The sequence below is a fragment of the Gobio gobio genome (assembly GCF_949357685.1).
Source record: "Gobio gobio genome assembly, chromosome: 2".
Taxonomy (NCBI): Eukaryota; Metazoa; Chordata; class Actinopteri; order Cypriniformes; family Gobionidae; genus Gobio; species Gobio gobio.
The window spans coordinates 63,875,058-63,901,121 of record NC_137098.1 but is presented as its reverse complement, the minus strand read 5'-3'; the positions used below and the strand labels follow the sequence as shown (position 1 = coordinate 63,901,121).

General features: G+C 40.9%; 1 protein-coding gene across 1 annotated transcript; it reads left to right on the top strand.

Annotated features, from left to right (window-relative positions):
• Positions 1-8,801: 8,801 nt before the first annotated feature.
• LOC307141442 (aerolysin-like protein) lies at positions 8,802-9,749 on the top strand (the record flags this gene model as incomplete). Its single annotated transcript, XM_079841648.1, has 1 exon — positions 8,802-9,749. The coding sequence occupies one exon, from the start codon at positions 8,802-8,804 to the stop codon at positions 9,747-9,749; it is 948 nt and encodes a 315-aa protein (XP_079697774.1).
• Positions 9,750-26,064: the final 16,315 nt, after the last annotated feature.

Sequence of the window (26,064 nt, the reverse complement as noted above, 5' to 3'; positions counted from 1 at the left end):
AAAGGGGCACTTCAGTGCTGGGAAGATGAATGTGTATTTAAATGGTGTCATTTATGTAGTAGAAAGGTGAAATTATTTTTGAATTTGGTGCCTTCTAGACTGAGAAAAGACAGAAAATGTATTTTTGTCTCATGTGGATGAAAGACAACAACTCCCAGAATGCACTTGCTTCGCTGCCCTACGAGGCCACTCCCTACTCCGCCCCCAGTGTCGTTTTGATCTTCATAATAATACAATAATTTCGTTCAGTTAGAGAATAAACACTACAATTAAAAACTGAACGTGTCTTTTCAATAAAGTGTGAGTGAGCCGAACGAAAGTCACAGGACAAACGCAGCAGGAGCACGAGAGGGAAGTAAGAGCTGAGCTGAGCTGAGGTAACGTTAAGCGCGGCTGTCATTCTCAGCGCGTGTCCAGTCTGGCGCGTTTTCTGATCGCATATGGAAGCTAAACTTTCATAGGAATTGATTGAAAAGTTGAAACACTCACTTTGCTCCGCAGCGCTTCGTTATGAATGCCCGAGGCCGAGCCGAGCGCATTTACATTCTGTGCGTGAGATCTCTCTCCTATAGGGTGACCACCCGTCCCGCTTTGCGTTGTACCGCACAGCATTTTCACCCCTTGTCCCGCATGTCGCATATTGAGAAAATGTCCCGCATTTTCACCAGTCTATTGATTTTTAATGATCATAATGAGAAAACATGCATGCGTTCTTTTGCCTTTTTAAGAAAGCATTTTATTTATTATTTTCGCTGCATCGTTTTTCACCTATATTTAACAGCGCTTCGTCAGAAGTAACATCCCGCCTTACACAAATATACAAAAGCCGTTTTTTTAAACCATATCCAATGGTTGAAAGGAAAGGAGTAAACACGGTCACTAGTAGGTTGTGACGGCTGTCAATCAAAATGTGGAGCGTTGATTCGTTCCATGTGTTCCCTGTCAGAAAACGAATGGATAGTTCTGTATATATATATAAATTAATATATAAGATTAACTAATTTAATGTTGTTTTATTTGTTTCATTATTTATTTAGTTGGATTTTAGTTGCACTTGGTCAGAACTGTTTCAAAAGTAGCTAGTTATCTTATCTGCATGATGCCTGCTGCCTTTGGGCAGTGATGTTGAATTTAAGATTATACAACAGTTTCAGGTTATGTTTTAGTGTTGGTAACATGTCCCACATTGTCCCACGCAAATTTAGTAATCGTCCCACATTTGGTTTGTTTGATGGTGGTCACCCTACTCTCCTATGGGCGGGTTGATAACATGTGGAACAACTAGTCTTTAGCCTCTGGCCAAAAAATCCTCCGATAACGCAAAATTACGATATTTGCGTCATCTGAGGATTTTTTCTAGACATAAAATGCATAATTCTCTCGTCTCAGAGGGATATTAGGGGGGAAAGTACCATAATTAAAATATACTACTGAGTTTCTACTGATACAAAGCTTAATGCTAATTCACTGAAGTTACCCTTTAACTGTTCTCCATAATGTACATTTAGATTGTGTTATAGTGTCGTACTCTATATCTGTTGCTAAATCATGTGTAAGATTTAAGGAATCAAGGTGAAGACTTTGACGAAGATTTGGAACAAAGCAGAGGTTGTTGGGTTAGTAAGAGGCAAGACTGGAAAGGTGGGTGCATCAGGGTGATTTGTTAGTGCTAAAGGTGTGTCAAGAGGACACTGATAGGAGAGCAAACCCCCACGGGGGACTGGTCCAAAACGACATGTTTGGGATGCCAGTAAACAGGTTTGCCATCAATGGCTTGAGTGTAATCTGGCTCAGAGCAGCTCCTGAAGAAAGCACTGAGGGATCCGGCAGTGGCCCTGGCAGCAGACACACAAAATAAAAAAATTGCAACAGCTTGAACACAACATTTCACTGAATTAGAAACAAGCGCAAGAATAATGAAAAATACATTGTGTTGAGAATGTATTTTCATAAAAAGTTTGTATCCCATTGAGTACATCGATAGAAATTTTCCTCTTATCATACCTGTGTGGGCTCTGTAAAGTGGGGGTGAAATGCCACTTCTTTGTGTGTTGACTTGACAGATAACTTAGGTGCAATAACAACAAGCTTGTCAACAGGCTCGGGTCAGATACCCTATAACAATTAGCAAGGATATCATGCATGTACAAATAAAAAGTCAAATTATTTACACTAATCAAAAGTCTTTCTACTTACTTCTGTTCTTGACCTATGCCACTTCTGTAAAGAACTTGTGCATGTAGTGGAGGAACACAGTCAGTTCCCAGTTGTTTGTAGTGTGCTGTCTGGTATAGCATGGCAACTAATGGGTGCACAATGCCATACCAGCTGTACAGCTGCAGCAAAAGTTGCAGGCTAAAAAAGGCTAACAGGTTTCTCTCTTGCATCTAGGGATATCTGGAAAGATAGCAGTCATAAATTAATATATATCAATCATAAATAAAATAAACCACTTGATCAGAACTAGTAATTGGGTAGTCTATATAAGGAGAAATTAATATTATGGTATTGCATTGGTCGGGTGTCTGATCTGGTCGAACGTTAAACAGATCCGGGACCCAAACTGATAGATTGGGACCCGACGCGGAACCGGCTGACCATTTAAACTGTAGACCTGAACCTGTACGGGTCCCAGGTCGGGCCCGGGTCTTGGTTCCTCCGTGTAGACCTCTACTGCAGATGCCCCTGACTTGGTGATGTAACTCACGCGGCAACAGCCGTAGGCGATTATATCAACAACAGCCCTGCGCTTATTGCGGATCTTATTCACATAATGTACATTTAGATTGTGTTCTAGTGTCGTACTCTATTTCTGTTGCTAAATCATGTGTAAAATGTAAGGAATCAAGGTGAAGACTTTGACGAAGATTTGGAACAAAGCAGAGGTTGTTGGGTTAGTAAGAGGCAAGACTGGAAAGGTGGGTGCATCAGGGTGATTTGTTAGTGCTAAAGGTGTGTCAAGAGGACACTGATAGGAGAGCAAACCCCCACGGGGGACTGGTCCAAAACGACATGTTTGGGATGCCAGTAAGCAGGTTTGCCATCAATGGCTTGAGTGTAATCTGGCTCAGAGCAGCTCCTGAAGAAAGCACTGAGGGATCCGGCAGTGGCCCTGGCAGCAGACACACAAAATTAAAAAATTGCAACAGCTTGAACACAACATTTCACTGAATTAGAAACACATTGATAAATGTACAGTATAAACATTGGCTTATTTATCAAATAAAGCACCCAAGTTAAGCAATTTTACAGTATTGTAAATGATTGATAATTTGTTGATCAGTATTTCAAGAATAGACAATGTTACTAGTCTGTTATTAATGTGTGTTGAAAAACTTATTTTCATATGCAAAGTGTTATATTGCAGATTAGGGTATTGCTTTAGGGTGAATTGATTGAGAGTGAATTGAATTGAATGATCTCCTCCATGAACTGCCACCTTAACGTGGTGGAGGGGTTTGAGTACCCGAATGACCCTAGGAGCTACGTTGTCCGGGGCTATATGCCCCTGGTAGGGTCTCCCAAGGCAAACAGGTCCTAGGTGACGGGTCAGACTAAGAGCAGTTCAAAAACCCTTATGATGCCAAAAAAAAGGAGGACCGTGACGTCGCCCGGTATGGCGCAGCCGGGGGCCCCACCCTGGAGCCAGGCCTGGGGTTGGGGCTCGTATGCGAGCGCCTGGTGGCCGGGCCTTCCCCCACGGGGTCCGGCCGGGCTCAGCCCAAAGGAGCGACGTGGGGACACCTTCCCGTGGGCCCACCACTCACGGGAGGGACCGTAAGGGGCCGGTGCAAAGCGAATCGGACAGCAGTCGAAGGCGGGGGCCTAGACGACCCGATCCCTGGACACGGAAACTGGCTCTTGGGACATGGAATGTCACCTCGCTGGCGGGGAAAGAGCCTGAGCTTGTGCGTGAGGTTGAGATGTTCCGACTAGAGATAGTCGGAATCACCTCCACGCACGGCTTGGGCTCTGGAACCACACTTCTCGAGAGGGGATGGACTCTTCACCACTCTGGAGTTGCCCATGGTGAGAGTCGGCGGGCTGGTGTGGGTTTGCTTATAGCCCCCCAGCTCTGCCGCCATGTGTTGGAGTTTACCCCGGTGAACGAGAGGGTCGTTTCCCTGCGGCTTCGGCTCGGGGATAGGTCTCTCACTGTTGTGTGTGCCTACGGGCCAAACAGCAGTGCAGAGTACCCGACCTTCTTGGTGTCCCTGGGAGGGGTGCTGGAGAGTGCTCCGACTGGGGACTCCGTCGTTCTACTGGGGGACTTCAACGCCCACGTGGGCAATGACAGTGAAACCTGGAGGGGCGTGATTGGGAGGAACGGCCCCCCTGATCTGAACCCGAGTGGTGTTCAGTTATTGGACTTCTGTGCTAGTTACAGTTTGTCCATAACGAACACCATGTTCAAGCATAAGGGTGTCCATCAGTGCACATGGCACCAGGACACCCTAGGTCGTAGGTCAATGATCGACTTCGTGGTCGTTTCATCTGACCTGCGGCCGTATGTCTTGGACACTCGGGTGAAGAGAGGGGCGGAGCTGTCAACTGATCACCACCTGGTGGTGAGTTGGATCCGATGGCGGGGGAGGAAGCTGGATGGACTCGGTAGACCCAAACGTACTGTGAGGGTCTGCTGGGAACGTTTGCCCGAGTCTCCTGTCAGAGAGATCTTCAACTCCTGCCTCCGGCAGAGCTTCGACCGGATCCCGAGGGAGGCTGGAGATATTGAGTCCGAGTGGACCATGTTCTCCACCTCCATTGTCAAAGCGGCTGCTCGGAGCTGTGGACGCAAGGTCTCCGGTGCCTGTCGAGGCGGCAATCCCCGAACCCGGTGGTGGACACCGGAAGTAAGGGATGCCGTCAAGCTGAAGAAGGAGTCCTATCGGGCCTGGCTGGCTTGTGGGACTCCTGAGGCAGCTGACAGGTACCGGCAGGCTAAACGGACTGCAGCCCGGGTGGTTGTGGAGGCAAAAACTCGGGCCTGGGAGGAGTTCGGTGAGGCCATGGAAAAGGACTATCGGCTGGCCTCGAAGAGATTCTGGCAAACCGTCCGGCGCCTCAGGAGGGGGAAGCAGTGCCCTACCAACGCTGTTTACAGTAGCGATGGGCGGCTGTTGACCTCAACTGGGGATGTTGTCGGACAGTGAAAGGAATACTTCGAGGATCTCCTCAATCCCGCCGTCACGTCTTCCATTGAGGAAGCAGAGGCTGGGGGCTCAGAGGAGGACTCGTCCATCACCCAAGCTGAAGTCACCGAGGTGGTCAAGAAACTCCTCGGTGGCAAGGCACCGGGGGTGGATGAGATCCGCCCTGAGTACCTCAAGTCTCTGGATGTTGTGGGGCTGTCTTGGCTGACACGCCTCTGCAGCATCGCGTGGCGGTCGGGGACAGTGCCTCTGGGATGGCAGACCGGGGTGGTGGTTCCTCTTTTTAAAAAGGGGGACCGGAGGGTGTGTTCCAACTATAGGGGGATCACACTTCTCAGCCTCCCCGGGAAAGTCTATGCCAGGGTACTGGAGAGGAGAATTCGGCCGATAGTTGAACCTCGGATTCAGGAGGAACAGTGTGGTTTTCGTTCTGGTCGAGGAACACTGGACCAGCTCTATACCCTCTACAGGGTGCTGGAGGGTTCATGGGAGTTTGCCCAACCAGTCCACATTTGTTTTGTGGATTTGGAGAAGGCATTCGACTGTGTCCCTCGCGGCGTCCTGTGGAGGGTGCTGGGGGAATATGGGGTCCGGGGTCCTTTGCTGAGGGCTGTCCGGTCCCTGTATGACCGAAGCAGGAGTTTGGGCCGCATTGCTGGCAGTAAGTCAGACTTGTTCCCGGTGCATGTTGGACTCCGGCAGGGCTGCCCTTTGTCGCCGGTTCTGTTCATAATTTTTATGGACAGAATTTCTAGGCGCAGCCAAGGGCCGGAGAGTGTCAGGTTTGGGGACCACACGGTTTCGTCTCTGCTCTTTGCGGATGACGTTGTCGTGTTGGCCCCTTCTAACCAGGACCTTCAGCATGCACTGGGACGGTTTGCAGCCGAGTGTGAAACGGCTGGGATGGGGATCAGCACCTCCAAATCCGAGGCCATGGTCCTCAGTCGGAAAAGGGTGGCTTGCCCACTTCAGGTTGGTGGAGAGTTCCTGCCTCAAGTGGAGGAGTTCAAGTATCTAGGGGTCTTGTTCACGAGTGCGGGGAGGATGGAACGGGAGATTGACAGACGGATCGGTGCAGCTTCTGCAGTAATGCGGTCGATGTACCGGTCTGTCGTGGTGAAGAAAGAGCTAAGCCGTAAGGCGAAGCTCTCGATTTACCGGTCAATCTACGTTCCTACTCTCACCTATGGTCATGAGCTTTGGGTCATGACCGAAAGGACAAGATCCCGGATACAGGCGGCCGAAATGAGCTTTCTCCGCAGGGTGGCTGGGCGCTCCCTTAGAGATAGGGTGAGAAGCTCAGTCACTCGGGAGGAACTCGGAGTAGAGCCGCTGCTCCTCCACATCGAGAGGGGACAGCTGAGGTGGCTCGGGCATCTGTTCCGGATGCCTCCTGAACGCCTTCCCGGGAAGGTGTTTCGGGCATGTCCAACCGGGAGGAGGCCCCGGGGAAGACCAAGGACACGCTGGAGGGACTATGTCTCCCGGCTGGCCTTGGAACGCCTCGGTGTCCCCCCGGAAGAGCTAGAGGAAGTGTCTAGGGAGAGGGAAGTCTGGGCATCTCTGCTTAGACTGCTGCCCCCTGCGACCCGGCCCCGGATAAGCGGAAGAAGATGGATGGATGGATGGATGGATTTAATTATTTTGCGTTTTTAGAATTGTTTTCAACAATCGCACTTTTCATGTATTAGTTATCTAAATTATCTTTCCTTCGTTCTATCTAGTGCCACTCCCGCCCCACCACCACCCAATAACACCCTGATGAAGTTACATACAATGTCATCAAAACTAATAAAATGATCCAGACTTGAATACAAAAGACGAATGAATGTTTTTTTTTTTTCAAATTTCAAGTTTATTATAGATTGCCTAGAAAGCATGCAATCCCACTTTAGTTCATCGCAATCTCACAAAGTTCCAATGAGGCTGTCTACACTGCACAATGATCCTCTTTTTTACACCGTGTGAGGATTTGCAAGTGTGCAGTACCTTGAGTCAGCAATGACCAAAAACCACTTTGAGTGGTGAGTGGATTCTGACTACCTTAAACACGTCTTAAACACGTCTGATTGGCCATTGTGTTCAAGAAATCAACGCACATGTCTATGATTGGCAACATTGCTCACCGCTGCAAAAACACACATTTGGCGCTCTTTAGAGTGCAAACACAAACAATCATTGGAGCATTTGCCAAATAGTATGTTGAACCAAAATACTAGTATTACAGTTTCAAGGGTGGTCTTGTTTTAGCACTCTCTAGCACCCCGTGGAATCAGGCCTGAAACGGGACAAACTGCATTCTGTATGGTTTTAAAAGGACTACGGCACGTTACTTTGATGTCTTAAATATAGGACCATATTATACAGAACGGTTGCCACACCTATATGTGTGAATTTGAAGAATATGCATTTGCAGCTGTAATAGTGGCAGCATACCATTTTTTTTTTTACGCTGCAGAATGAAAAAAAAAAAAGAAACTTGCTTGTGCATTTTGCATTTTTATCAATAAAAAACTCCAGTCTTCCACATGCCTCTTTAAAAATATTGTGTTTAATTGTTTGTGAGGTGGAGGGAGCTGATTACACTGACTCGGGGTGTGTTTTAGGTACTTCCTGTCCCCTTTGGAGCTCTATTTAAGCAGCAGCCTGACCAAACACATCTCACTTTTCCAGCTTCGACCAGACGAATTGCTCTTGAGAAGAATTTCAGACTGCAGTCATCCGTGTAAGTACACTTTTTTTCTCAAAGGCACTTGACTTAAAGCTAGCTAACAGTTTCTAATACTTTGCATGAGATTATCCATCCTGATTTTCTGGCACTGCGTCTATAGCACGAGTTCATGTTTTGATTTTTCATGCTCTTTATACGCAAAGGTCATCTTTTATGTGCATAGGCCAAAATTTACCCATTGTTTTTAATTGGTTGTCTAGCAACAGCATTCTGAAAAAAATCTAAATATGTTAAAGTTAGGTTTAAAATGTTATGGGTAGGTTTAGGGAGAGATTCGGGGTTAGATTTATGAAAATAATTATAAATCTGGATCAGGGGCATTTCCTTTGCAGAGGTTACCAGCGGTTTAAGTCACAGCGGGATGCCGTGTCTCTCTTGCCTCTCCTGAACCCATCGAATTTGAACAGACCCCGATGCAGTGCGTTCGGTGCATCATTTTTGGGTATAATATGTCACAGTTTACTTTATTTTGCTATCCTCACTTAAATAAACGAACTATAGTGTCCTGCACCCACTAGTAAAAACATATAAAAAATTATATCTGGTGTCTGAATAATTTTGGTTTCACTGTACTCACACACAGAAATCGAGAATTCAGGGACAAGAACGGTTTGTAATCGTGCCGTACCAAGTTCGAGTAACCATTCTTACAACCGCTTGACCTGACAGTGGAAAAGCGGCTAGTGTTTCCCAACCCTGTTCCTGGCGGCATGCGCATTTTGCATGTTTGCCTATTCAGACACGCCTGATTCAAGTCAGCTTATTAGTAGATACTCCAAAATCTGAAATGGATGGGCAGTTAAGAAATAAATCCAATGTGTACTGTTGTTGTGTGGGTTGGGGAAAACTGCAATAAAGCATATCGCTGATGCTAATTCTGATCTGGGATTTTATTTTCAGATTGATTTAATTCAACGATGTCTTACCCAACAACTCTAGAGCTAATTGGTGGAAACGGAGGTGGTCCATTCTCATGTACTGGTCAGAATAACGGTGCCAGTTTAGAGAAGATCGGGGTCTGGGTGGGAGGGTGGCAGGTGAAGGCTGTCAAGGTTTGGCTTTCAGATGGGAGAGTTCAAACCTTTGGTGAAGGCTCCGGACCGTATCAAGAGTACAAGTTCCAGCCTGGTGAGTGTTTCACTTCACTGTCCCTGTGGGGGAACGGAGCAGGATCACGTCTTGGAGCCATCAAATTCAAGACCAGTCGGGGGACAGAATTTTTTGCAAAGATGACAAGCTGGGGTTTAAAAACAGAATATCCCATAGATGTCGGCTCTGGATATTGTTTGGGCGTTGAAGGAAAATGTGGGGCAGACATCGACAGCATGGGATTCAAGTTTCTCAATGCCGTTCAATCAACAGTTCTCACCGATGTCAACTATCCCACTATCAACCAACTGATACCAAAGGTGGCAGTAGAAGAAATCAAATCCATCACTTTCAGGAACAACTCCTCCATCACTCAAAAACAAAAAGTTGAAACCTCAAAGACAATAACCCTCCAATCTTCATGGTCTGTGAGTGCAAGTTTAACAGCAACATTTAGTATGGAAGTGAAGGCTGGGGTTCCAGAGGTTGCAGAAGTTACTACAGGATACAGTGTCAGCGTTGGATTTGAAAGCTCTTACAGTCAGTCACGGACAGAAGAGAGAAAAGAAACGGTGTCTACCGATGTAGAAGTGCCACCAGGGAAGAAGGTGGATGTTCACGTCACCATTGGCCGAGCCACCTTCGACATGCCTTACACTGGCACAGTGAAGATCACCTGCAAGAACGGCAGCGTCTTAGAGTATGAAACCAAAGGCACATACAAAGGCGTCACTTACACTGAAATCAAAGTGAACACTAAAGAATCTGCTCTGTGATGTCAAGACAGATTGTATATGTAACACACAAGTTATTTGATTACTTCTAATTTTTGTCAATCATGTATCTGTTGCTTTACATTTAGGCCTAATTGTAATTTTCGGGAGATGTTCAGGGGGAATATATATATATTAAAGATAAATTTCTTTCAAATAATCTTATATGATAAAAATAGACGAATGTTCATATAGCTTCATACTTTGTGTAATCACTTGAAAATAATCTCTAAAAACAGATTCTGTAACAATGTGTTGAAAATGACATGTAATTAAAAAATTGACAATTTAATAAATAAACCCTGTGTTACAAGAAATGTTCTCTCTAATTTTCTTGCTGAGCAAAGCCTTTCTCTATTGGGTGGACATTTTGGCCACATGAGCAAAAACTGTCCTTATACCAGACCTGATACACACAAAAAGTGCTATTTATGTTCAATTTGACCCTGAAATGTAACTTTGTGATTTAAACCAAAATTTTGAAATCAAGCAATTCAGGTTATCCAATTGTTTACAGTCCTGTAAACTCTTTACAAAGAAATCATTGTATTATTACTATTATTAAATCTCATTGAACAGTTAAATTAAAGCAGTTACACTGAGATGGTTTGGGACAACCATGTTGGTTTTTGTACAATCAATTATTGACCGCAGACAGCATAAAACCATCCCAATTATGTTTATTTATTGCTTATGATCATCTAAACATCAGTGAAACCCTCACATACACAAATCTATTTAAATTGAGGTATTCTGGGTTTACACACTACACTGTTGATGGGTGTTATTGTAAAGGATTTAGGGTTTTTTTTAACCGTTTTGTGCCCATCATCTGTTATTTCTGCTACTCTTCTTTAAAACATGATGTTTTATTTGTCATGTCTAGGCATGTGACGGTATCAAATTTCCATATCATGAAAATTGACGAAGCTTTTAATCACGGTATTGAAAAGAAAACAGGTTAAAAGATTTCTTAATAAGTTAATAAGTTTATCTCCGTCTTAATAAGTTAACTTTTTTCAAGAAGTTGGCATTCCTGTAACTCATACAGTAAAGCATGGTGCTAGCAACACTAAGGTCATAGGTTCGATTCCTAGGGAATGCATGAACGGATCAAACGTATACATTCAATGAGCTTTGGATAAAAGCATCTGTCAAATGCATAAATGTAAATGCCAAATATCAAAAAGAACCTTCAACAGTTAAATACAATAAAACAAAACACAATTTTTTTTTTTTTAAATTTTACACAATATTTCAGCATACATGCAGTGTTGGACATTTCAATCGGTTGAGGGTAAAGATAATGTACATTCTAAAAATATAAACAATTTGGGCCAGATATGGGGCCAGATTTACTAAACAGTGCAAATTACCGTGAGAGTGCAATTCCATAAAAGCGCCGATGGGAGTGTAAATTTCAGCAAGTGATCTACCGACAACGTGCAAATTAATCAACGCAGACACGGCTGGTGTCTACCTGTTAACGTTTAAGACACGCTTTTTGGGTGGTAAATAATGGAGGGTTTGCGCTGGTGCAAGCTGTTAGTAAATCTGGCCTTTAGGCTACTAACAGCGTGTGCCAGCACAAACCCTCTTTTGGCATTAAAAACTCCTGTCAGGATTTAAAATCACGACTAAAATGACTAAAATCAGGCAGTGATAAATTGGCATTGAAAAGGCGTGGACAGGGGTATTTTTGCGGCTGAACTTATTACATATTTATTTGTATGAGTTTCCCTTTCAGACGCAAAATTTATGGGATGAGAGTATTTATAGGTGTCATGAACTGGCTTTTTTAAAAATATACTGTTGTCTGAGGTCAGCTAATGACATTTGCGTGGTTTTTATATTGAAAAACATCATAATGAATAAGTAATAGGCTATTTTCTGCCCTGGTTTTGAGGCTATCTGAAAAACGCTGGGTTTTTATGGGCGTGCCGCACTGAAGACTTGGAAGTAAACGCCCAAGGCTAGGATTGGAAAAGATTTGCATATTTAATGAGCTTCAGCTCCCCTATGGTCAGTACATGTGGGAATTGTTTTGAAAGTGTGTGGGAAAACGGCAACTCAATCAGTGGATGTAACCACAAATCGTACATACACTGCAGAGGCAGACAAATCAGCATGTTGAAAACTTCCGCGATTGTATTTTTCCTTCAAATATCAAGTCAAGAGAGTGAACAACGCACATCAAGAAAGGAATGTTATTTCACTATTTATGATAGCCCCGGGACGTTGGGCTTTGCGAGCCCTGGCCCATATATGTCCGAGTCTGATCCTCAATAGCAATGAACCAATAACACCACAAATAAAGGATTCTCCAGTATTTGACAGCGTGCTAAGGTATGTCCAGCTATACACATACACATAATCAATACGATCTATATCAAATAATCTGTAACATTTTAATACTATCACATTTTTTTTTAATTACTCACATTAGTGTTGCTTCATTCATTCATGTAATCTCATCCTGCCTGCAAATCTCTTGTTTACAAATGAATCCGTGGTGAAATGAAGGAACAAATGCACAATGTCTTCCCCACGTGAGCTGGATATTCATTAAAAATAAAGTTCATCCATGAATTCATAATATTGGAGTCCGAATGAAGCTTATGCGGTATGTTTATTGCTTAGTTCAGCTTTATGTAGGCCTATGTCATGTCAGTGGCACGAGTTGGTGGGCGGGGCTACAGAATCAGGCGTTGTTCTTCTTCTGTTGAGGTGGTGCTTCACCACAGGATAGGGTTGCCACCCGTCCCGTAAAATACGGAATCGTCCCGTATTTACAAGCAAAATGACGCGTCCCGTATCAAACCAATACGGGACGCGATTTGTCCCGTATTTTTCACAGGTCCATACATAGTTCAATAAACACATACGGATTTTGCAGTGTGGAGAATACTGATAGCAAATTTAAAGAAATCAATTTCACAATAAGTAGTACAGGAGCTCATTTGTGCGTGGTTGCGTTTTAGCGGCTTTGTTGCCATAGCGGCGGAGTCTCGAGAACATGCGCTGTGGCGTGTGCCTGTAAACTTGCGCGGTTTTTTAAAAACATGTCGAGCTTGCGTCGCGTCCACCGATTGAGCGCAAGAGGATCTCCAGATATAGGCCTAGAGCAGAATATCAAAAAGGTATCAATGGGTCTGTCCAGTAACTCGTGATGAACTGCACACTTTATGAGAAACATTTCAGTTGCTCAGACTGTCTGACTAAGAAGCAGCGGTGACACACACATCCGTGCTTCTAAAGGTATAGGCCTATAGTTTTTTAATGGATAATATATTAATATAATATTCAATACATTATCAGAGCTTGGCAGACAGAATAATTATTTTTTTAGACAGGTTAATTAATAGATTGTAGCTTAATAATTGTTATTATTAATTTATAATTAAGCTAAGCTATATTAATCATAATAAATAATCCTGTCATATAAAGTTTGACATTTAAAAAAATATTTAGATAAAAATGGGACAAATAATTACATGATAATATAGTCATAATTTAAGTATAAATATAATTTAATAAAAAATAATTGAATTTTTTTAAATAAAAAAAGTGATTACTGGTTCGGAATGACTGCTTAAAGGGACAGTTCACCCAAAAATGAAAATTCTGTCATTTACTCACCCTCAAGTTATTACAAACATGTATACATTTCTTTGTTATGTTGAACACACAGGGAGAAGTCAACGGTGCCCCCAAAGCAGCCTGGTTACAAACTTTCTTCAAAATATCTTCTTATGTGTTCTGCAGAACAAAGAACCTCGGACAGGTTTGGACATCATGAGGGAGAGAAAATGACAGAATTTTCATTTTTGGTGAACTATCCCTTTAAAGTGCACCAAATAGGCTACTAAAGAGTTTTTTTTTTTAAATAAATAAAAAAATAATGTAAAATAATATAAAATGTGTTCTGTTGCAAGTTTGATCTCATGTTTTCTTATGGTTTATTATTGAGCTGTCAAGTTGTCAATCATTTTATGACGTAATCTTTATTTCTGTCCTTTATGCAATGGTTTTTTTTGTGGTGTGGGGGGGGGGTGAGGTTGGGTCGTGAATGGGTGTCCCTTATTTTGCCACACTGAAGGTGGCAACCCTACCACAGGACAAGGTGTGGCATATTCTGAGATCAAGCGTTTTCTGGGCCTGGTGTCAATAAAAGCTTTTCTTTGTCTAACAAGGAAGTTTTCAGCTCTGAACCTTACAGGATATTCTATTACCATGACCTTTTACATATCAAAAGCTCAAGGGAAGGTTGATTTCTCAATTCATGACCCCTTTAAATGAATCATGCAAGGTGGTTTACTAAGGTTTGCACTTGTCAATTTACTGCTATTTGCTCCATTATTCGCCACCCCAAAAAAAGTGTCTTAAACCAGACGCTAATGGGTAGATTGCATGGGTTATTATGGAAATGATCCGACTGTATCTTGGTTCATTTGCACGGTGTCAGTAGATCACACGCAGAACTGTCCTCTCCCATCGGTGCATTTATGGAATTGCGCTCACACGCTAATTTGCCCTGTTTAGTAAATCTGGCCCTTTGGATATTAATAAGAATGGCTGTAAAAGGCATTCACCGGTGAGACATTAAAGGGTTAGTTCACCCAAAAATGAAAATTATACCCAATGACTTTCTCACCCTCAAGCCATCCTAGGTGTAGCCTATATGACTTTCTTCTTTCAGATGAATACAGTCAGAGATATTAAAAAATACCCTGGCTCTTCCAAGCTTTATAATGGAAGTAGGATAGGATTTTGAAGCCCAAAATGTGCATCCATCCATCATAAAAGATATCCACACGGCTCCAGGGGGTTAATAAAGGCCTTCTGAAGTGAAGTAATGCGTTTGTATAAAATAAATATCCATAGCCTATTTAAAATGTTATAAACTAAAATAACTAGCTTCCGACAGTCGGCCGTACGCAACGATTTACGGCGCTATTAGCTGTGCATTGAACAATTTTAATGCAAGATGTGGAGGCAAAGAACCGCCCAATGCTAAGTGCATTAAAAACGTTTAACGCACAGCTAGCCGTGGGTTATCCCGTTTATACTGTGGACATTTGCCAGCATTGACAACTTAAACTTGAAACTTTTCAATGAAAACAGCGCATTATATATAGAACGGTGATCAAACGGTGACTTGGAACTGAGTATTCAGACAGACCATGGTTTAATCTATATAAATTATCTGAATCTGATATGAAATTGGGTCATTTATTTAGGTTTACACACTGAGCATTAGAATTTTTTTTTTTTTTTTTTGAGAAGCTACAGCTTTCCTAAATGTAAATATATTGAAACAATATGTAATGTAACTTCTATGTGATAATAATTTCACTTGCATTTTACTTACACTCTAAGGGTTAATGCAGGATCATCAACAAAAAATGGGACAAAATGTGTGTTCTGCGGTTGAAATACTACACAAACGACTTGATCCAAGGTGATCTGCCAGCTCTAAACAGTCTGATTAATATCATTTATGTTGCCAACAGCTTGAAACTTTGCGGGAGGTTAATGGGACAAGTATACGTGGTGAAACTTTTGTGTGCAACAAAAAACAAACAAATCCTTTAAATCATGGAATCTGAATATTTAAAAAAAAACTTTCGAGTCTTTTGATTAAAAATGACTTATTGACCATTTTAGAATTCATATATAAGGTTTTTACAAATAATAATACACTTTTTAATCCTGCCTTCTGTCAGTCTGTCTTCATCTTCAGTCCACGTAACACATGTATTTAAACATTTTACATATACATATCATTGGCACATCGGCCTCATCCATCTTCGCCATCTTTTTTCACTGCATTTTTTAAAGCCCCTGAAACTCACTTTCACAGACAAATATTGCTTTTTAATAAAAAGTTAATGTTATTCTGTAGACTGACTTGATGTTTTGGGACTTGAATTTGGAACGTTTATCCAACTTTTTCATGCATTTTTATGATGTTCACTGTTCTGTGAAGTGTGAATAAAGTGACATTTGATGAGCCATAGAATCATTTGCCCACATTGTTGTCCAGGTCGAGATGCAATATGCGCTTTACCAGCAGTCAGAAACTTTTCAAGATACAATGAAAGAAAATTGCATAAAATTGTCTTTGCTTCATGGTCCATATGTAAATGTGGCTAAAGGTTGGCCTTTTCTCACAAATTTGACGATCTGAGGTCAGTTTTGTAGTTCTCTCCAAGTGTGATGGTAGATTTTGGTTAAAGAAAAACTGCATCTGGATCAGCATTTACGAAAAGACTTTATTTAGAGTGTTCTCCTCATGGTCCATCAGAATTGATATGTCTGCCCACATCAGGTTGACCTTTATAAGTTCGCTGCACACTGTGCTGCAGACAGCATCTGAAGTTCTTGAAAACAGGGAAATACAAGCACCAAAGGGGGCATTTTAAAGGGCATCTGGAGGGTCAGGGTCTCTCAACAGTCGATGGGCCTGTGCCAAACAAGTGACTACAAAAAAGGCATTTTTAATCAAAACTTCTTACATGACAAACAAGACAAAAAACTAGACAGAAATCATATTTATTGCTACTGTGGACAATAATGAACCCTTTGCATGAATTTCACAAAGCTATAGCTGAGTTTTTTTATATTTTCTTTTTGTATGTATGTTTACACTGCCGTTCTGCTGCTCAGCAAGGCTGCATTTATTTGATCAAAATACCGCATAACAGTTATGCTGTGAAATATTACAATTTAAAATAACTCTTTTCTATTTGAATATTTTGTAAAATAAAAACAAAATAAATAATTTATTCCTGTGATCAAAGCTGCATTTTCAGCATCATTACTCCAGTCTTCAGTGTTACATGATCCTTCAGAAATCATTCTAATATGATGATTTGCATCTCATGAAACTTCTGATTATTAATGATCTTTAATGTTAAAAACAGCTAAGCTGCTTTTTATTTGCTGTCGAAACTGTCATGCATTTATTTATTTATCTTTGATCAATATAGTTCAAAATAACAGCGTTTATCTGAAATAATAAATGATAAAAAAAATTATAAATTAGAAAATTATATATTAGAAAAAAGAAAAAATATATTATAATAAAATGTTTTTTTTTTAAATTACAATAACTTTTTTTCTTCTTTTTTTTTTCTTTCTTATTTTGAAAAGACAATTATGGACATTTTCTCTTCTATGCTATGGTCTTTACCCTGCTTAGACCCAGAAAGTTTAAAAGTGCACTATTTGATCGGCATTTGTATTTGTATGTTAAACTCAGTTGCATGGTCTGTATTGAGTCTCCTGGAGTCACTGTATTAGCCTTGCCCTTTCCTACCATTAGGAGACAAATGACAACCCACTTTGACCTGTGACTTTGCATGTTGGGAAACTGGAAGAATCAATCAACCTTAATTGGGAAAAGTTTCATGCAGTCCAACTAAAACAGTGTAATTATAAGGGGAAACATGAATGGAGTGAGTGTTTTACATCCTCATATAAAAACCTCAACATTGCTTGATCTGATCTGACCAAAAGAGAAATGGGCACATATGGTAATTGCTGTGAATTTAGGCTAATTAGAATTGTCAAGAGGTTTTATCATCCATTAGAGATAGAAGGATTTACTACACATAGGCTACAATAAGCATGCCAATGAATGCACGTCTGCCTAGTAGTTTAAGAGGAGACTGAAATATGAAGTTTATGCTGATGAAATGATGTTAGCATGGCCATGTTCATTACCTTAAAATGCTATAGTGCAGATAATGACTAGAAAACCCCCAAAATAACAATTAATGGGCAAATGAAAGGAGTCGATTAATGCACTCAGACACACTTTCAGTTAGATTGCATATTATTTTCGTCTAATTGAAGTGTTTTCCTAAAAATCTAACAATGTGGTCTTATAAAATAAAATCTCTAGGCTACTTGATGTCATAAGTGATAAATTATAGATTCTTTCAAAAGACAAGGAAATAGACCCATTCAGATTTCAGACACATATAAACGAAACGTTGTGAGAGGAAATACTTTTCAACATTTCATCTGTTTGACTAGCGTAATAGCGAGGCGGAGGAATACTATCCGACGCCATCGCGCAATTACCTCAGATTATATGTAAGCGTTTGGGTTTTCTGTGTGTGGGCCATAAAGGAGAATTTCATTTTAAATGTGTGTTTTTCACTCGATGGAAAGGGGTTCTCTTTCAGACGAAACAGACTCCCAATTTTAAAGGTATAATTTGCCTGTCATGATCGCAGCGGAAGCACAGCAAGACGCCGCTTCACTGAGGCACTAATGGAAAATACATTTTGTTTATGTTCCGGTGAATCCCTGCATATGCTTCAATCGGTGTTAAATGTAACTAATTTGTCGTCTTTATATCGTTCCAATCTCGCAACACATTATAATAAAAATGTCTTTATCCATAGACTAAAATGATCGTTACACATAAAAATGATTGTGTAGGCCTACGTGAGGCGTAATGAATCATAGCCTATACTTTTCCTCATTGTATGGTATTAAAAAGAGAGAAATATCGTCGTCTTCCTCATATTTTTTAATGGATTTGCTAAAGATTATAGGGAATTGTGTGGAAAAACAGTATTGTTTGTGAAACGGCCCAGCGGAACTATTTTTGATACAAGTGCGCCACCGTCTGGTAAGAGTGTGAATTAGGCCTACATTAAACTTGCATATTTGCTGTTGGCTAATCCTCCTGGGACCCAGGAACAGATTTGTGTCCACTGTAATGGACATTATATTTTAGCAAATTTTTCTGAAACCATACATGTTCAATTGGCACACAATTTCAGAGATAGGCCAAACTAATATTTGGAGGTTTCACCGCAATGACAACAACTTCTCCTGGGTCTTTAAAAATGACTGGCATTAAATTAGAGATCAAATTTAGCAATCTTTTGAATTCTGAATCTGACAAATTTTCAAATTGTTTGTCATAAATCAACATCTCAGGGAAATGTTATGGGTTTCATGACTAGAAACGACTTATCGCGTGTGTATCAGGCACTTTGGGAGAAACAAGTGAATAGAGAAAGATATTGTAGGCTATATCAATATTCCTATGAAATATTATATATTATTATGAAAATGTTGCCCATATTACTCCCTCATGTCTTTTTACATTACGTTGCCCCAAGAACACATTAATATATGACAAATTAGATACAGTGTATAGATATTGTATTGAGTGAGACTACACATTTAAGGCCATTCTACCCATATATTGCATAAAGTAAAATGGTATCTCCTTTTCCATCACCGTATTATTTCTTTTGTAGACCTCCATCTTTACGTCAAACTCCTCCTCTTGAAGTTTTAGTTGAGCAGATCTTGTTCAGTATTTGCTTGAATGCTGTTTTTCAACTTTTCTGTCTCTTATATGCTTTTCATTGATTGTTTGCAGCTGCGTATCTTTTTCCATATCTCTCTCAATTAATTCGGTTATTTCTTCTTCTTTTGTTTGCTCATCCTCTAAATGTTTTAGTTGAGCTGCACTTTCCTCAATATGGGCTTGAAAACTCTCTCTTAACTTTTTAATGTCTTTTTGATTTTCGCCAATGTTTTCCTGTAGTGTGTTCACTTCTCTGTCTTTCTCCAGGTCTCTTGATCTTAATTGGATTATTTCCTCGTCTTTTATTTTGAGTTTGTCCTCTAAACGCTTCAATTGAGCAGCACTTTCTTCAATATTGAACTGAATGCTGTCTTTCAAATGTTCAGCGTCCTTCTGATGGCCGATAATATTCTTCTTAAGTGTGTGAATTTCATTGTCTTTCTCCAGGTCTCTTTGTCTTAATTTGGTTATTTCCTCTTCTTTTATTTTCAGCTCTTCCTCTAAACACTTCAGTTGAGCTGCGCTTTCTTCAATTTGTGCCTCCATACAGTCTCTTAACATTTCACTGTTTTTCGCTAATGTTTTGCCTAAGTGTGTCAATTTCTCGTTCTTTCTCTTGGTCTTTGTCTTAATTTTCTTCACTATGTGCGTAAACATTCTGTTAACTTTTCAATATCCCTCTGTTTTTCACTAATGCCTTGCTTTAGTTTGCCAATGTCTTTGTCTTTCTTTAGGTTTCTTTGTTTTAATTTGTCTATTTCGTCTTCTTTTGCTTTCAACTCTTTCTCCAAAACTTTACGTTCAGCTGTGTATTTTTCAGTATTTGTCTAAACAGTCTCTTTTAACTTTTCTGTATCCCTCAGTTTTTTCTGTAATGTTATGCTTCAATGTCTGTCCTTCTCCTGATCTCTTTGTCTCAATTTGATTATTTCGTCTGAAGCTTCTCTTGCGTTTCAGCATTTGGATTCAGTTCTTTTTCCTTCTCTCTCATCATTATCTCTATTTCTTCTTCTTTCCCTACAAGTTTATCTATGAGCGTGTTGTATTTCTCCACACCGTCTCCATGCATTACTCTCTCAGCTTCTGTTGTTTTCACTTGCTCTTGAAAGGACATTCGTAGCTGCTCCATCTCTTTTGTCATCATCTCTCTATCTTTAGCTTGTCCACCCCTTTCTCTCTCTTCTCAACCTTTTCCCTGAATCTCTCATTTGTTTCCGCCTTCAGTTTCACCCTCCTTGATTTCTCTTAAGATGTTTTCAATTTCATTCTTCTTCTCATTCAGTTTGCTCTCCATCTCTTGCTTTTGCTGCCTTCCCTCTTCTTCATAACTACATTGTGAGCCATCCATCTCTTTTTCAGCGTCCAACATTTTTTTTTTTCATTCATCTCGTTCATCTTGCTGAATTTCGGCCTCTCTCTCTCTTTTCTCTCTTGCTCTTTCACGGCACCCAAGAGCTCCAGTTCCAGCAGTTTCATTTGAACTTCTTCCCCCTCACGCTCCCGTTCCTCTAATCTCATTAGGAGTTGCTCTTTCTCTTTCAGTCCCTGATGGTAAGTCACCATGACTTTGCTTGATCTCTTGCTCCTTGTCTTCTGTTAACCATGCCAACCTCTCCTCCAGCTCGCCCATCACACTTCCCTCGTCATCTTCACCCCTGTACGGTGCCTCTTTCCTCTCGGCCTTCTCGGGAGATTGTACTTTGTCCTTTTTACGTCTTTCGAAGAACCAGCGAATGCTCCTGACCTCTCGTTCCTTCATCTTCTTCAGTTCTTCTTCCTGCCGTTGAAGCTTCTCGCTAAACTCCTTGACCTTCAGGTGAAATTTTTGTTCCGTTATTTGTGTCTTAAGAATAGCTGCTGATGATGTGGAACCTATTTGAACATCGATCCACCAGCCAGCGAAGTTCCTTTCCTCCTCCTTGGATGTGCTGCTCAATCGTGACTCCCTCTCGTTGCTGGTCGCCCCTTGTGAACAGAAAAAACGTATGTCTCCAAACCGTCTCCCCCAGAAACTCCAAGTGCTCTCGCACCGCCTGGGCTTGGATGAGCGTGTCCACTCTCAACGTCAAAAGAAACGCATGAGGTCCGGGAGGACACAGCCTCACGCTCACTCCAATCTCTCGCTTCACTCTCTGGAGTTGTTCCCTCTTGTCCGCCCTCCCTCCCATCCAGGCACATCCACCACCGTCACCAGTCTGTTAGAAACCTCCGTCTACTGTCTTGAACACTCCTCCATCGCCTGTCCGCTTTGAAAGTATCCCGACTATGAAAAAACATGTGTGTGAGAATTCTGTCCTTTTCAGGGTCACATCTTGTGACATCATGCCCCGTTTTGGGTTCTTTTACATATCTTTGGTCCGGTTTGCGTTTATATTTAATTTGAACAACACCAGAGTTTGTTTGGAAGCAGACCGAGACCCATCTTCTGTTCTAATCATTCCCTCATTCCCATCTCTAGTTTCAGGAAGCCCAGAGGAACGCCGTGTGCTGGAGAAGGCGGAGGAATCCGGCTGTCAGATGGAGAAAGCTTCTCTTCCTCAGAGCGTTGTGGATGTGGATATCCCTAGTCTGGAAGTTCGAGTAGGAGACAACTTTGACGTGATACTGCAATTTAACAACCGCAGCGACCAGCGCTACACTGTGGACGTGTACATTACTGGGACTGTGGTGTATTATACCGGAGTCCTGAGTGAAACTAGAGCCACTGCGGAGTGAGTACACGTAGGGGATAGTGTAAAATAGGATGTTGTTGAAGCTATATTCTTCTATTTAAAGTCATCATACATTAAATTCTCCCCATGCTGGCGATAGGTAAGGAGGAGATGATGTTGGTGCGCGGTGAGGACTACATGCACAAACTGGTGGAACAAGGAAACATCCACGTCATCGCTACAGGAAAGATTAAAGAGACGGGACAGATCATAACAGCGATGGAAGCCATCACAATGCACAACCCCAAACTCATAGTGAAGGTCAGACATTGCACTGTTACCTCTCATATACCTCTCAAAATGATTGAAAGATTGGAAAAAGAAGGCCAAAATGTTCTGGTTTAAATTGACTAATCAAACAAACAAATAGAGCCGAGGTCATGTAGCCCAAATGGTAGAAGATGGCACTAGCAACGCCAAGGTCATGGGTTTTATTCCCATTGAACACACATACTGATAAAATACTGATAAATTGCTTTGGACAAAAGCGTCTGTCACCTGAATGTAAATGAATCTGCAGCCCTCTACTGGTAGATTAGAGACTCATGTCTCTCCTCTTTCTCTCTCTTGGCTCTGTGGAGTCCCTCTTTAGGTGACCGGTTTACCAAGAGGGAGTGAGGAAATGTATGTATCTGTCGAGTTCATAAATCTGTTTAAGTTCAATTTGGAGAACGTGGATCAATGTATGGAGGGTCCTGGAATCATGGCCTTCAAACTCAAGCACTACAGGTGAACACTGTCAGACCGAAATCTTTACATCGAAATTGTACATATCTGTACATATTACATATATTTGAAATGCAATACATACAAGTGAAATAAAATCTAAGTTAAAATGACCACATTAGAATAACGTGAGTGAATGTTTTTTGTGAGATTCACATCCTTAATTGCAACACCAAAGTCATGGGTTTGATCCCCAGGGAATGCATGAACTAATCAAATGTATACCTTTGCAATGCAAGTTGTTTAGGATAAAGGCATCTACCAAATGCATGAATGTAAGTCTGTACTGCATGTTTTGTGACATTCTGACATCATGTGTGTGATGTATTTTTCGGTCTGATTGCTCCAGGCATCTCTATAACGTGGACGGAGACATTCAGTCCCCGCAAGGCCGGCTCTACTAAACCGATGGCCAGTCTAGACTGCGCTGCTCTCACACAGGTGTATGGAGAGAGACATCGCAAAGAGCCAAGAGAGAAAGAGGAGAGACATGAGTCTCTAATCTACCAGTAGAGGGCAGCAGATTAATTTACATTCAGGTGACAGACGCTTTTGTCCAAAGCAATTTACAGAACATTCAAACTAAACATTTTATGTGTGTTCAATGGGACTAAAACCCATGACCTTGGCGTTGCTAGTGCCATCTTCTACCATTTGGGATACATGACCTCGGCTCTATTTGTTTGTTTGATTAGTCAATTTAAACCAGTATATTTTGGCCTTCTTTTTCCAATCTTTCAATAATTTTGAGCATGTCAAATACGCATAAATTACTACACTGGTTTCATGTACGTGTAAACTCGTAAAATGAATTGTATAATCAGTCATGTGTGGGATGAAAACACATAAATAAATCACATCTTATAACATAAAAAGCTGTGCATTCAGTTACACTTTGTTATTTTGACACAAGTTTCTTAGCTAGTCATGATGTGATGATGGATTTTTACAAAAGTTGTTCATGGTAATATGTGAGCAATGATGCTGCCTTCACATGCTATCAGAAACTTCCCACTTCTGAAGTTTTGATTACGAGCTCATTGCGTTCAATTTTTGACTTTCATGTCCATTTTTTTTAACTAGGAAACTAGTATTTTCAATAATTCCGATAGCACATGAAGGCAGCATTAGGTACGAGAGGCACTGTTGCCCACTAATTTTCAGGGGAAGTTGCTAAAGGCAGATTGATTTGTTGCTAAAAGTTGCTGAATGACGTTGTGACATCATTACATAATCGCAAGGCAAAACTATGCCATTATGGAATGCATAGATATTATTTGAAATACTAATTTAGATTTGTTTGTAAAATAAATTAAAGCAATGTGTTAGTTAATATGTACGGAGCCCCGCACATGATGTGCAAGTAAATTGTGTGCAAAATTTACTATTTAGTTCCCTCGATTTATAAATCGTGCACACAATTTAGCCCACTAGTTTTTTCCCTGCATGTCATGTGCAGGGCTCCGTAAATATGCTACTACCTAAATGATCTTCCTGTTTTTACAGCGATTTCCATATTTCCACTGCAGAGATCTTAAAGAATTATGAATGAACAGCTCGACCTATTGAGCTAGCTTGTAGTGGGGCAAAAAAGTATTAAGTTGCCACCATTTGTGCAAGTTCTCCCACTTAAAAAGGCCTGATTTTCATCATAGCAACACTTCAACTATGAGAGACAGAATGAGAAAAAAAAAATCCAGAAAAGCACTGTCTGATTTTTAAAGAATTTATTTGCAAATTATGGTGGAAAATAAGTATTCTATATATAAGTATATATTAGTATATCTAATTGACTTCACTTTTCCCCGGCGAAGCCTATGGGGTCGCTGTGTCCATTTCTTCTACTGTCTATGAATGCAACGCGGAGTGAACATCATTCATTCTTCCTGACATATTATAATTAACTAATATATATATATATATATATATATATATATATATATATATATATATATATATATATATATATATATATATATATATATATATATATATATATATATATATAATATATATATTAGTTATTATTTTTTATTTTTTAACTATTTTGTACATTTATTTAGTTTTACCATGATGAATACCGATTATGAATAAAGTAGAAGTTGACTGAAAAAAAATTAAATACTTAACGTCATGACGTACAGTCATAATCAGCCAATTACATACCAGCTTCTACCAATAACGTGATTCAGTTAATCGCATGTCGCGACTCGCGAGTGCAAAGTTGCAAAGCTGATTTTGTCCAAAACACTTAACGTGCTCGGTCATTCAAAAAGCTATATTGGAGTTAAGGAAATGGTTCTCGTCGACTGCAGCTTAAGGTAGGATGTGTTTTAGTTTTTTTTTGTCTTTATTAGCCTACTAATATGATTGACTTTAGTCCGTGCTGACCCGTATTATTTATGAGAATGCTGAAGCGTGTCTCTGTCGTCGCGTCGGGGATATGATGGCATGGGTTTTTTTTATTAGCCTATTAAAAAATTGGGATTATTATTATTATTATTATTATTATTATTATTATTGAGGGTGGGAGAGGTAGGCCCCCCAAGGACACATCCAGGCCCCCTCGTTCTGTATGTCCTGGCGCCGTGTAAACACGTGAATCAAAAGTTATCCAGGGATAAAGTAATGATGTGTGTGTGTGTGTGTGTGTGTGTGTGTGTGTGTGTGTGTGTGTGTGTGTGTGTGTGTGTGTGTGTGTGTGTGTGTGTGTGTGTGTGTGTGTGTGTGTGTGTGTGTGTGTGTGTGTGTGTGTGTGTGTGTGTGTGTGTGTGTGTGTGCGCTTGTTGCTCTTTAGCCCAAACCACTGCACGCCGCCACGAGCTCGGCTGTTTTCGGAAAGAATCGGTAAATCGTTTTGTATCTGATAAAACTAAAGAGTCTTCTGAGATATGAAGGATGCAGTACTGCTCTATATGTAGGCTACTTAAAATTAACACGAGACTGGCAGAAACTGTGTGTGTTATGTACCAAGTACAGAATGTAAAATAAACCGTTAAAAGGATTTGATGATCACTAGTAGGCTACGTTATTCTGTGCTGTCATCATTCAGGTTGGATTTCAGCTTTAATGTACGGTTTTATAAACAAAGGAGCTGATATTGCCATCGCGACAGAAAGGCTTTACCTTATTGTCAAAGTATTACAGTTGTCACCATATTCCGCTGAAATGACACCGATTGAGTGATGATGCAAATTCTTATGATTTGCATTTTATTACTGTGTTTTCTGGCATTCTTATAACCTGCAGTATTATAGAAGACGACACGGTAGGACGGGCTGAGTTTGCTCTTTCTCGATGAGGGAAGGGTGTGAGTGGGCCAAAGTTCAAGAGTCACGGTTCGCTTCTGATTATTGTAGAATCAACATCACAGATGTGTATGATCAACATTGTCAGTAGACCTTATTCTCCACACGCCACTGGCAGCTCTGTGTATTTCTATCGCCGGTGAAGTGGATTTACTTATTGTAGAGTTAACGAAAGTTACCATGAACATTGTGATATTTAAAGCGGATCTCATAACAAATGCCAGTAGTTATGC